Source organism: Equus przewalskii, chromosome 4 (assembly GCF_037783145.1).
Source record: "Equus przewalskii isolate Varuska chromosome 4, EquPr2, whole genome shotgun sequence".
Lineage (NCBI taxonomy): Eukaryota > Metazoa > Chordata > Mammalia > Perissodactyla > Equidae > Equus > Equus przewalskii.
In genome coordinates, this window is record NC_091834.1 from 59,717,415 (window position 1) to 59,731,116 (window position 13,702).

The window sequence follows — 13,702 nt, forward strand, 5'->3', positions numbered from 1 at the left end:
CTGCGGTTTCTTGCTGGCATAGAATCTGGTCCAGGTGCCACAGGAGCCCAGAGAAGTGGACGCTCCTACCCCAGCCTGGTTGTCCAGCAAAGTCTTCATGGAAAATGTAATGCCTGAGCTGAGGAGTTTATCCATTCATTGACTCATTCATTTGCTTGACTAACATTCATTGAGTGTCACCTGCCTCTCAGACATTGCGATAGGCTCAAATGATACAATGACGTACCCATTTTAAAGAGGGAGAAGTGAGAAAAAAACCACTATGAATAGGCAGAATTGATGATACTGTTTTAGGACTGATCAAAGCGCTCTTATAACCTCTCGATACCTACCTCTAAGTCTTCCTGACGCCTCCATCCTTAGAAATTCATTCTTTTGTCTGAATCACATTCAACATTGCCACTTCAGAACATTACAAATAGGTTTTGACACAAGAAGGGCCAGCAAGTTGTCTGAGGGTACTTGATGACGGGGCTGGGATACAGGGGTTGTAGAAGGTACAAGACAGAAGTAACTAAGGACTGCCGACTCTCTTGCTTTCTCCCTCCCTGGGAGTGCTGGGAGCTGGCGCTAGCAGGCCCAACCATGCACACCAGTGAATCCCGCTCGCACCGCGTTGAGGATGCCTGCTGCACAGGCTCACCCAGACAGCCCCTCAGCCGCTGTCCACTGTGAAAGCACGGGACACCCAAGTTGAAGGGAACGCTGAATGACACCACGTGGGTGTGCAGTGGTCTGTGACCGGAAGGTTCGCTGGAAGCAATTTGCAAAGGAGGCCTTAGAAAACCACCTGGATGGTTATTGTAAATTAAAAAAGGAAGAGATGCCACTTTTTTCTGAATAATTTTTAATACTAGGTTTATGGCTGGGTACATGTGATAGTCATTACGGCTTATTTAACTCTGAAATTATCTGGCCCCTCAAACTCCACTGGGACTGTAGAAATCATGGGTTAAATTTTAAAAACAACGTCTGAAAGCAGATGATATGCTTTTCCTTGAGGAGAATAAATTCAAACCTAAAAGAAAAAATACAAATCAGCTCTCTCTAGGAAGGATGGTGATCGTTTCTTCTATTTGCTGTGTGTTTGCATAATGTGTGTGAGCTCAGAATTCAGCCAGGCACACAAAGTTTACGTTAGTCGGCTGTTGCGCACTTCAGTCCTGCAATCCAAGCTGTGCCTTTTCTGGTGGGCTGTTTTGGAGATGGTCCAAACGCGTTCTGAACTCTGAGCTCAAATCTCAGAGGTTTCCACTTCTTCGGAGCCGAACATTTCATCAGGAGCTGGGAGTATGTGAGTGAGTTACACCGAACAGCTGCGCGATACCCACCACCCTCTCCCCAAGGATGACACGTTCCGAAAGCAGGGTGTTGTAAGCATTCCTGAGCAAGCCAGCTAATCTGGAGGCCCAGCCTGTTGGCTGGGGGCTACTTCTAAGAAGGCTCCCGATGGAATTACGGCATCTTACAACTCCTATCTGCAAACCCCCCCCCTTCTTCAGAAGAGCAGCGAGGACGTGAAGGGGCTGCGGGGGAGAGGCGACGAGAGGACCAAATGGGTGAAAAAGGAAGCTCTGGAGTCGGAGGGGAATTTCCTTTTGGGAACAGGATATTCTCTATCATTAGCGGCTCACAGGAAGGAAAATGGGAAAGCAGGGTTTCTTTTCAAGTTGGGGGAAACCCAGCAGCCGGTGAAAATGCCTGATTTGGAATGGCAGGGGGGAGACTTATGTTCCGACTGGCAAGTGCAAATGTAAATACTCAGACGGCTTTGAACTCTGAAATTGATTCCACCTCAGGCCAGCACTCCAAAGAAGTTTTATCGGAATGTCAGTGTGTCCTGGCACATTGTCAGCTGAGTGGCATCCTCATCAGGTACAGGGCCCTCAGAGTTTGGCTGGGTTCTAGAAGCACCAAGTCCACTGGCCGGCCAGTCATCACTCCCTCATCAGAGGCACTCTCACCACCTGGAAACCTCTGGGCCCATTCCTCCTGGCAGGAGCAGAGATGCTGATGTGTCTCAGGAGGGGTCCGTGTCTGGCTTTGGCCAAAGCTGTCGTCCCCTTTGTTACTTTCCAAGGAAGGCGCAGGAAAGATGCCTTTACGTAATCTCTACCTACAGCACAGGATCCCTTTTACCTACTTCAGTGAGAAAAAAAAAAAAAATGCAGCAGCCCACTATCTAGCAGTTTATCCCAGCCCCTGTGTCGTGATCTAGGAAAAATCTTAAAGAGAGCATTTTCTCATTGAGGTTACAGGAAGATGTCAATTTGGAAAACTCGACCACATATCCATTTTGATATGCCTAAAATAATAACATAAAGAAAACACTGAAACATGAAAACTAAGGCGAGTTGTGGGGAGTAGAGAAAGGAAAGTCCCTAGCTTTATACTCACCAACATGATCAATGGCTCTTATAAAAAGGAGAAAGTAGTTTATATAAAATCTTGTCAACCTGCCTTGAAGTGGAAAGGCTTGTAGGAGCGACTGAAGATTTTGTTTTATTTATCCCCTGCATCAGAAGAAAAATCAATAGCTGTTTGGCGAGTCAGACTAAGTGAGTTATACAGGCCACTGACATGGTGGACCAAACTTTATAACAACCACATTTGCCGCTGTCAGGCCACGAGCTTCAGTGGCGCCAGCTGTAATTACGGCTGATCACCTCTAATTCAGAGCTGCCTACTTTGATAAAGGTGTCACTGGAGCCCCTGTGGCATCAGCGTCAATTGGGGATGTCATGCTCCAGGGCAGACTTCTGGAGAAAGCTCTTCCCCAGCCCAGCCCCCAGGGTCAGGCAGACTGTTGGGCAAACCTGGCTTTTTAACTCGTCGCCCTGAGTGGCAGTGTTCACTGAAGCTGTGATTTAAATTCCAAGGAACTCAGATTAACAGTCCTGTCCCCTAGGAGCAGATATCTTTAATAAGCTAGGAGATTTCCCTGAGAGCAGAGCTTAGAAGTCGGCCTCTTCTCTGCTTTGGCAACATGTGAGGAGACAAATGTTTGTGTCACCTCCCTGATTCACTGATCGCAAAAGCCATGGGAGGCAATAGACTGGCAAAAGCTATGATTATTTTTGAAGAAAAAAAAATTGCAACCCCATGCCTTTCTTCTGCTTTTGTGGTATTAAAAAAAAAATTTAGTGAACTTCCCATTTTTTTAAATTCCTTTTTTTTTTTTTTCAAAGGAGGCGTTGAGGGTGAGGGGAAGAGAGGACTGGAGAGAAGATAGAGTTAAAAAGCCCTGCTAACAAGGCAGCCAAGTGTCTGGACTGTTCTAGGTAAAGTCCTGAGCAGGAGGGGTGTGAAGCGAGGAGTAGAATTCCACAATTAAAAGGGCTTCACTGTCATTTGTGAAGGATAATGTTTGACTCCCCCCCTCCCATCCCCAGGCTGTTTTTCCTCACTCTGTAATTAAAAAAGAGACACACATACTGTTTGTTCTCCCTGTATCCTTTTAAACTCACAGACAGCCCCACCCGCACCAGTGCTCCCCCCAGCAAAAGGAGGAATGGGATAGCTGTCTTCACTTTGAGGATGAACCTATTTTAATTCCCTCTTCTTCGGACGACTCACCTGGGAGTGGAGTGCGAATCTCAGAAAGACAAGCATTGTGTTTGCAACAAGGGACCTTCTCCCTTCCACGCCTGAAAGTGCGACCAGTCTGGCCACTGTGATTTCCCAGCTCTTGATGGCTCCGGACGCAGGCGCGTGCTTGGCCAAGCAGTGGGTTTGCCCTTGCTGACAGGGAGGTCAGACACGAGAAATCTCTGGAGGGCTGGTGGTTGGCATCCAGCAACAGAAAATCCTATCCAGCTCCAGGAAAAAAGGGCCGAGGGCAGTGGAAACCATGTCACCTGGTTCTGAATGAGAGCCTGAGCTAGTAACCTGTCTTGGGTGTTCATGCTCCATCCTTCCAACCTGCTCTCACCCATCTCTACGTGTGTCTCCATTGTTACTTCCTTTTCTGCATACACATGGGCATTTTTTGTTCAAACCAGCATTTTTTAAAAAATTGGAACCCGTGGACCCCTGCCCACAGAACTCCCAGTCCCTCTGGGTCCCTCTGAGTCCGAGGCAGCTGTTGGGCCATCCCCAGGCGGCACTGTTTCCCCCCTGTTTACTCGTTTCTAAGGGCAATTGCACCACTAAGGCTCCCCGAGTCTGGAACTCAGCCTGGGGCTGTTTTGGTTACATTGAAGTTTTTGCTTCAGTTCTGCCAGATTTAAATGGTGACTTCACCAGCACTGAGCTAAAAAGGAGAAGGGGGAGGAGGGCGAGCCCAGGAGAAAGAGAGCGAGCGAGCCGGAGGGAGAGAGCCAGAGCTAGGCGCAAGAGAAGGGCCAGCGCATTACATCATCGCTTGGCCTGGAATCAAGTGGGAAGGATATGACTCACTCAGGCTAGTTAAGCTTTGGCTCAAATTCCACACACACTCATTCCAGAGCTCTCATGTTCTGCACCTCAGGAGGGAATTCAGCCTCAGTGATGTCCATGAGGTTTGTTTTTAATTTTATTTTCTTTTTTCTGATTTTATAGATTTTTTTTGGCCCCTACCCCCTTCTTTTCTTGAGTCTTCGTCCTCCTCCTCCTCCTTTTCTTTCTCTTCCTCATCTTTCCCTTCTGCCCGTCTTTGTTTCTCCTCTTCCTCCTTCTCCTCTTTCCCCAGCCCCACCGCTCCTCTTCTTGTCCCGAAGACGCATTCTTTTCACTTTGATAAGAGTTTTTGTTCTAGTACAGCGACCTGAATGAGTTGAACCGAGGCCGGGTTGGGCAGGGAAAAAAAAAAAAAAAAAGCAGAGCAAGCCAGAGCGACAGAAGCAAAAAGGCCACACATAAAAAGCGAAGCGAGAAAGAGCAAACTCGGCGAAGTTTCTTTGCTGCGGTGTCGCTCCTAATCGGAGGAGACAGGGAGAGAGTTAAAATGCAGGAACCAATCGCTTGAATGGTGATGTAATGCAAGAACCACAGGGTAGTTAAGTAATGTGAGAGCAAGGGGGTCAGGGTTGCAAAGCATTTACCTGCTCTCAAGGGGTTTTCAGTTTATTATCAATTGCAGTGACTCTAACTGGCTTCAGACTGCAATCTCTAATTATTCACAGACGCCCCTTTTTTATCTTTTATTATTAAAAGTAAAACTATATTATGGTATTTAAAAAGATATGATATTATCACAGCTGTGTATTATTTTCCATCAGGATTGTCTCTCCCTCTTTCTTAAATGGCTCAAAACCGTTGTCTTTTCCTAAAGGTCGAAGCGAAGTGGCGGTGGGAGTTGGGGGGTGGCTTTGGGAGTGTAACTGGTGAATTGCAAATGCGGAGAAAACTATTTGGCGCGTTGTGCTGAGTGCGAAGAGTTGTGCTATTGCGTTTATTAGTAAGAATATACTTTGGGTTTTTAAAGTACAATATGATGATCCTCAGGAGTAGCTACATTCTTTCACCTATTATTACAGCCCATGTTAACAGCGATTGTGCATTTACTCGAGACTTTTAACTTTCTGTTGTTTCACGTCAATTCACTTAATGCGGTGCTATCTTTAAGACCTTTATGTTCTTTAATTAATTTCAAGATGATATTCTGAGCTTGTGGGAGAGAGGATGAAAAGTTCTCGATTGATTTGTCTAGAAACAACTATTTGAGAGTAAGGAATTCACGGGAAATAAATGGAGAGAGGGACAAATGATGATGTTCTTGATACTTTAAGGATCTAGTGTACTCAGAGACTTTTACATTTTGAAAATTATTACCACATTTCTGTGTGTTTCATAAAATATATTTAGTGCTGTGATGCACTGCCTGGGCTTAATGCTTTCTGAAAGCAGCCAGCATTATGAGATAGTTGTGAACTGAAGCCCTCTACAGCTAGACAGTCAGCCCAATGAGAGAGCAATCTGACTCTTGGCTGCTCCAAAACTTCTCTGGCTCATTTCAGTCTTGGTCATCACACAGCTAGATGCATACTGAGGCATGGGGCACATACCAGAAAGGTGTTGAGGTTTATTTATTTAAGGTATGTTTTGGATATAATTACTCATGACTTTTTATGGATGTTCTCCCCTCTCCTTTTTGGGCAGAGATGGAAGGGGGAGGGAAGCCAAAGGTAATTTTTGGAAGAAACAGCATAGTGTGGTAGAGGTCAAGAGGCCTGAGTGCTAATCCTGGTGACCTTGAGCAAGTCCTTTAAAGCATCTGGGCTTCATTTTATAATGACGGAGCAGACAAGGTGGGCTATAAGCCCCTCCCCCACGAGTGGAACCTGTCTGAGATGATCTCTGAAGTCCCTTCTGGTTCGAAAGTTCTGTGTCGGTGTCCATGTTCTGTACAAGTTTGCTAAAAGGTATTTGACATAGCTTTTCAGAGAAAAGTACATTTGGATTGGAGATGAATTAGTGCCTTAAAAGAAATGAATGGGGGAGGGGGAAGAGGAGCATGTCTTTTCCCACTTTGAAGGCTGGCTTTTGGTTTTGCTTTTTGGCATGAAGATTCCTTTTGTGAAATTCTTAATTATCAAATGCTACCTGTAAGGAGCCCTCGATGAGAGATAAATTGCCTAGATGAATCTGCTGGAAATAGTGGCAAAATAGTGGAAGAGAATTTACCAATTCAGTAAACTTTTCTAAAAGGTCCTGCAAGTCCCACAGATGCATAAAATGGTGTTAAAAATACAGGAGCCATTTATGCTTCATTTGCTCATATGATTCAGAACAGTATTTGTAATGAATTTATTCTCCCAAAAGATTGCATGACTCCTTGAGATGTTTCTGTAATTTTAACATAAACTCAAGTTTTTAGATGCGATTGAAGGCTGCATTTTAAAACCTTCAAAGAACATGAAAAGCAAAACTATATGTGCTTGTTAGAAAGATTATTTTCCCAAACAATATCCCTATTCTTCGGTCAAATTCCTGGGTAGTAGCCTTATTGTAAAGTATGTATTTATGGACCTAGCTTAATCGTGCATAGGGAAGGACCACAACTATGCCTATCCGGGGGGAAAAATTACCCAGAGCTGAAACGAAACCACTGGCGAAGGTTATTAGTCATTGCGCAAAGTTTGATGAGTGCCAAATCTGTGCTTGAGACTCTTCAGGAATAAAGAGGGCATGATTTCTTTTTTTAGAGCATTACAATTTATGTTGACTTGGCTCCAAGTTGTTCACCCATAATCAGAAATGTCCTGCTCTGACTGACAGAGAGGCCAGGCAAGGAGCCTGAGCCCAGCAGTGATCCTAGGTCAGACTTACATTACCTCACTTCATCCCGCAGTAACCCTGAAGGGTAAGAATCATCAGCTGGGCGATTGGATTATTGTTTTGTTTGGAGTTTTTATTTTGGGTTGTTTTTTGATTGAGATTTTGGTGATAATCGTAGGCTTACAAGAATTTGTAAGAAATGACGCAGAGATCCTGTGTACCCTTTACCCAGCTTCCCCCAGTGGTAACATCTTACAAATCTATGGTAAATATCACAACCAGGACATTGACATTGCTACAATCCACTTCTCTCATTCATCTTTTCCTAGTTTTCCTTGTATTCATTTGTCTGTATGTATGTTGTTTTTATTGATGTGAAAAGTGAGAGGCAGACTTGCCATAGCTCACACGAGCTCTAACCCCTTGAGTCCAGCCCACACTGGACTCTAAGCACACGCTAAGTCTAGCTTGCCATCACTGACAAACTTTCCACCACCGTCATGGTTGTCAGGGGCCTAATGGCTGTGCTTGTCCATGGGGAATCTTGGTGACATTGTCCATGTTTTACATTCCCTTGGGGCATGGTCTGAGTGGCAGTTTTGCCCTCCATGGGGGTCCCTGGGGCCATGCCTCCATGTTAGCAGGTGAAGGGGGAGGCAGGGCTTTGATGGCACAACAGAAGAGGCACAAATCTATTCCCTGTGTATGCCAGGCCCAGAGCCGAGGAATGCCATCTGTCTATGCCTAAGCTTAACCATAGGCCAGTGTAGAACTCGGCACTGTTCCTTTTGCCCTTCCACCTCGCCCCTGGTGGACACATCTGTGGCATGAAGAAAGGAGATGACACTGGGGAGTCAGGCATCTATTGAGCAGAGAAGTAGCATGAGGTCTCCTGAAAAGAGCATGACCTTTGGGGTCAAAGGCTTGGATTCAAATCACCCTTCCACTTACTAGTTGTGTGACTTTGACAAGCCACTTAACCTCACTGTGCCATGGTTTCTATCTTCTTCGTAAAGTGAGGATAACCATACCTACCATGTGGAGTTGTGAGGGGTGGAGATCCGTTTTGAGGCCCCCGGCATACAGTAAGATCACAGGAAATAAGTCTTCGCCGCTGCTATGGTGAGGATGTCAGTAAGGATTGTCCTGGCAGAGGTCTCTGCACATGACTGACTTCAGACTCTAACTGGGTATCTTCTTGGCAGCATCACTCAGGCTTTTTCCTTCTCCAGCCTCTCTTCTGTTATGGTTCCTTTTATTCGGAAAATCAGGCAGGTCTGAGATCACATCAGGTACTAGAAACAAAAAGAAAAGTACCATTCTGTTTAAAGGGAGGTGAGGACTAGTACGAATAAAACCTGCCAAATTTCCAGTGACCTGAATGGAGGCAGAGGTGAAAACAATGCAGGTTGGAAAAAAGACCCTTGTGTCCCCATTCATGCTCAGCTGTGGCTTTGTGAATGGGAAAATGAAGTGAAATGGAGGTGAGTGAATTCAGTCGTGAGAACTGGATTCCATCCCTGGCTGACTAAGAGAAGCTTAAATTTGCAAAAACATATGTGTGTGATGCAAATCTGTAGTTGGGTGAGGCTACCTTTTAAGCTTGCCACCTCCTCTCGAGTAGCATTTCTGGTGGTAAAAATGGTGTTTTGGAGATTGAAGAGAAGGGCATTTCCAAAGTGGCAAGTGGAAAAGTGTGATGGTGGTGAAGTTGGTAGAATTATAGAACAGTGACGGGGCCCAAGACTTACATCAAGGGTTCCATCCTAGAATCCCCAAGTCGGTGTTGGAAATGGGCCCCAGGCTGTCTTAAGGTGCGTGATAAAAGCGTTGTCTTGGATTTTACTTAGCATGCATTGGTCAGGAAGGCCAGGTCAACATGAAGAGGTAGAAATTAGTGTGGACTTGAGAGTGAGTGCTGTCACGTGCCTGACAGAAAGTAGTGTGGGCAAATCTGGAATGCACTTAAAAAAAGCAGCAGCGGATTCAACACTGGCTTCTCCTTTCTGTTCTCTTTTTGTTGGGTTTCCATGGGCCTCTGACCTTCGAGGGGGGCTCCTTTTGCATTGGATTGCAGAAAGATGTATGTGCAAGTACCTGAGCAGGCGGTCATAGCGCAGGGATGTGGGGAATAGCCCAGAGGAGGAAGGAAAATGGGCGGCATTGATAAAGGTGGGCCAGGGCAATAAAAATTCTATGGTCCAAACTTAAGTTTGTGATTTTTAAACAGACTTTGCTAGTCTGGTTAAATTGTATGCTAAGGCTTGGAGCTTTCAGGAGTGTGTATTTCATGAGTTTTGGTTGCAACAACAGCAATTCCTTGACTACTTACATCCTTGAAAACTGAAATTGACTTGACTTAGCGCTCTAAAGTCCACTACATAGTACACATACACTTTATAAGAAGTCCATACATCTTTGCTTCCTGTACCTACCCTGGCAGGAGAGCTTATTTAATGATTGATGAAGGCACGCTGCACCCAAGAAGAATCAATAGTTTGCAATGATTAGGGAGAGTGCGACAGGAGTTATACAATAGCCAAGACCCATCTAGCTATCAGCAAAGTCTTCCTTTCCTCCACGTGATACCAAAAATTGAATTCTACTGTATAACTTTTTTCTTTACTGTCTGAATGACTGAAATAGAACTGGATGTGTCCAAAAAAGCAAAGCCTGGAAAAAACAATAATAAGGCTCCAGATGAAAGCCAAGGTGTCTATTAATGTATAGACTCAATCACTCATCTTAATGGGAGATGGAAAATGGGACCAAGAGGCTGTGTTGTATAAACAGGAATGCCTGCCATGAGTTACTGTGTTTTAGGAGCGTGTGAACTTTTTTTTCTTGTATATCAAAAGTCTTTAAAGAATCAAAGTCATGTTGAGCTGGACACATGTGCTGACATGGCAGCGAGGCCACCTGGGCCCCTTGTAGCCTTGTGTGCCTGGCTGCCTACTTGGCTCTCCCTCTCTACCCTCAGTAGGGCCCATATCACTGCTAAAGGAAGGTCTCCAAAGCAAGCTCCTTTGCAAAGGTGGAGCCTGTTTATTGGAAATCAGTATGGCCCGTGTGATGTGCCCTGTGAATTGTTTTGGAGTCAGAGAGATCTGTGTTCAAACTCTGGCTTTGCCACTTGCAAGCTTTGTGATTTTTGACAGTCTGTTGAAAGTTTCTGAGATTCATCTATGCATCTATGAAAAGTTTCTTACTTCATCTATGAAATGGAATCCATGAGATAATGACTATAATGCACTTAGCATAGCAAATGTTCAGTAAATGTTAGTTATTTAACAATGGCGCCAGTTGACTCTTTTGGAAGTCTGGATAATGGTATATTTTGGGCATCAGTAATGTAGAGAGAAATACTATCAGCTAGCAATTCCTTCCAAGAAAGGTAAACTGAGTCACAGAATGCGGGTAAGAGTGAGAGCAGGATGAGAGAATCGTAACACTGGCTCTATTGTCTGTAACCATCTCTTCTTCATTGGCCAGAAAATGAGGTTTAAGATCTCACTTTAAAGCAGTTTACTTCAGCGCCACGAAGAGCTGAGTGTTTTTTTCACCCTTTTAGTTAAGTATCTAGTAGATTTCTTTTTTAGATGGCATAAAGCAATTTTTCTTTTGCATCTGCCTCTTCTTGACCTTTTTATTTATCATAATACTTCAGTCAGCTCAGCAACACTCTACAATAAAGGGCTGATCTCCTTTAATTCCTTTGGAATTAATCATAATAACAGCAATTATAATAAACCCATTTAGTCTAAATGTGGATGTAAATTACTTGAGTTGCGTTTTCGCCTTTAGTTTGCTCTAGCCAGCATCCACCCTAATACAGATTACTCAGTGGCCTCGCTATAGCCAAATTATTTTTCCTAATTCAGATCTTGCATAGCTCAGTACATGGCTGCTTTTTTGCCATTTCCTTCCATCCAAAGCAAAGAGGAAGCTCCAGTGTACAGGTCACAAGGAATGTCATTTGACTTGGCTTTATTCTCACCCTCCAGAACTTCCTTAGCAGTAGAATAATAATCTTATAATTCTAAGTGCATTGATGAAGCGGGAACCTTAGAGGTCCTTCAGCCCAAACTGTTCATCTTACAGATTCTGAAATTGAGCCCACCCCAAAATATGACAAATTATCTGATATCATAAAGCTACTTGGTGGCAGGGCCAGGACCTGGCTCTGCTGCAGTGAGGAGCACATTTCCTCCCTGCCAGGCTATTAGGCTTCCTGGTGCGAGGAACTCCATCTTCTTGCTCAAGTGTGTGCATCTCAGCCCTCTTTTGAGTTTTGGCTCCTAGGGATGGTGTGGTGGGGAGAGTGCAGAGACAAACTTAGAAATGTATGGGGCACTGCAGAGTGACCAGCAAGCTTTGAGAAGCTAGGAGTCATTAAGACACCTGGCTGTGCAAAGACTCCACCCTCTAGTCTGGAGGGAGGGATGGGGAGGCGGACAAGATAGCTTACTTTCTGCCTCCAGCCAGAGCTCCCTGGAGTCTAGTTAGTGGGTGGGGCGTGCTGTGCCTGGGCCATAAATGAAATGGGGTGAACGTCCAGGCTCTCTCTGCTTCCCACCACTCTCCCTGTTCCTCCCTCCCCCTGCACCAGCCCTCGCTACACTGAGTGCATGTCCGATGAGGACAGAGCTTGGAAGCCGCCCCAGAACCAGCACCCACCCACCTGCAGGATGTGACCTCTGGGCTCGGCAACTCACTGCTTCCTCCCTCTTCCTCCCCACCTAGGGAATGGTTTTAGACCACAATTCCCAATACAGCCCCCACTTCGCACTTTAATCCCAAAGAGACTGGGGCACTTTGTGACCACAGAAAACTTGTCACTTCATTATAATTCTGAAAAAAGAGAGCAAAGGGTAATTCATAGTTGTTTTAATGACTTTGCATCCTTTCCCATAGAGGCAGCTTTCAGCTGTTAGGCACAAAGCACGAGGGCTCTGACATCTAACAGTGCGACGACAGGGGCAGCATTTTTTCATAATGCTTTATCACAAGATTCTTCACAGCCAGTTAACCCAATTAATCTTCCCACAGCAATTATCCAGGTGCTATACAATTCGGTTTCCCCGAAGTCTCCAAGGCTCCCTTGTGTGGAGATGAACTATTGTGCCTCCTGACCTTGAAAAGATATTTCTAACTAATTAATGATTGTTAAGTGCTCGAAAACTGCACTTTGGAAATATGCTGGTGCTAATATGTCTGGATCTTCCACTGTATAGTTGCACTGTATGCAAGTTGGAAATCACTCTTACCATTTGTAAATCGGATTAAGATGAACGTGACCCCTTCTTTTCTCAGCTAGGTGTTTGTTGTCCCTCCTTCCCTCCGCCCCCACCCCATCACGCATTTGTTCTTTGTCCATTTCTCCCAATCTGTGTGTTAAGCCACCTTTGGTGAAATAAGCCAGTGATTTCCTCCATGAGGCGGAAGTGCCATGTCGGGTCTTTCCAGCCACGTGGTCTTTAACGAGGCAACCTGAAAACTGCTGTTGGCTGAACCACCAGTAAAGGAAACATGGTTTTCTATATGGTAAAGCGGTTTTGAAGCTTTTTTCTATTTTGATATGAACAACAGAAAGAAATATTTTATATTGCAGCCCAATATACTTACAAATGTATGTTTGCGTAGGTGTGTGTGTATTATACAGTTCGATGAAACAATGCTTAATCTTTACTGTGTATAACGTTCTTGGATATCTTATATTCTATCCATTTTTCTAAAATACTGGTCATGTCAGATTAAACTGATTTCACCAATTTCTCCCTCATTGATCCACTAATCAACTGCAACCAGAGTTTGAAAAGCATTAGCATAGCAAAGAGGTCGAGGGAGAGCTGGACAAGGGTCGGGAGACCTGCGTCGTGTTGCCAGCTCTGCCCAACTCCAAGATTCCTTCCTCGGACCTCAGTGTCTGCGTATAAAATTAAGGTCTTTGTTTTCAAATTTACCCTTAGAGTATTTCCTTAAAATCTTCTTCTGTGGAAGCCCAATATGGAAAACACAGCCCCGACTGGCCCACGGCCCCTCCCTCAACTCACATCCCCACCTCATCCCAGGACTCCTTCAAACACAATCCGAATAGTACTGCACTAGAAATTGCGTACGTCCCTTCCAGTTCTGGCATTTGATTATTATTTTATTTCCTAGATAACAGATTTATCTGATGAAACACACCAGGTCTTACTTTCACTAATTCTGAGCTAGGAGTCTCAATGGGGAACCTCCAGAATCAATGGGAATTTGTGCTCTGGGACCATGGTGCTTTCCCGCTTCAGCTTTATGGCTTGTTCTCAGGCCTCGTGGGATAGACTTCTTCGGGGAGAGGACAAGTTTGAAAGGCTTCAGTAGATGTAGGAGCAGGCAGACATGTGAGGACGTTTATTTATGTCATTGTGTCTGCTATTTTCTTGCCTCCTAAATTCAGCAGGTTCTTGGTTTTTAACATAGCTCAACTCATTTGGCCTACAGCTGGTAAAATACAATTTTCTGG

General features: G+C 44.8%; 1 protein-coding gene across 27 annotated transcripts in view; it reads left to right on the forward strand.

Annotated features, from left to right (window-relative positions):
* CREB5 (cAMP responsive element binding protein 5) overlaps positions 1–13,702 on the forward strand; it is a 394,803-nt gene that overhangs the window by 266,508 nt on the left and 114,593 nt on the right. Inside the window, exon 1 of one of the 27 annotated variants that reach the window (XM_008518420.2) lies at positions 4,285–4,499. The exons of the other annotated variants lie outside the window; for them this stretch is intronic. Within the exon in view, the coding sequence (XP_008516642.1) occupies positions 4,453–4,499 (47 nt within the window). The 5' untranslated portion in view covers positions 4,285–4,452. Of the gene's footprint in view, positions 1–4,284; positions 4,500–13,702 lie in introns of those variants that run through there. 27 annotated transcript variants of the gene reach the window in all.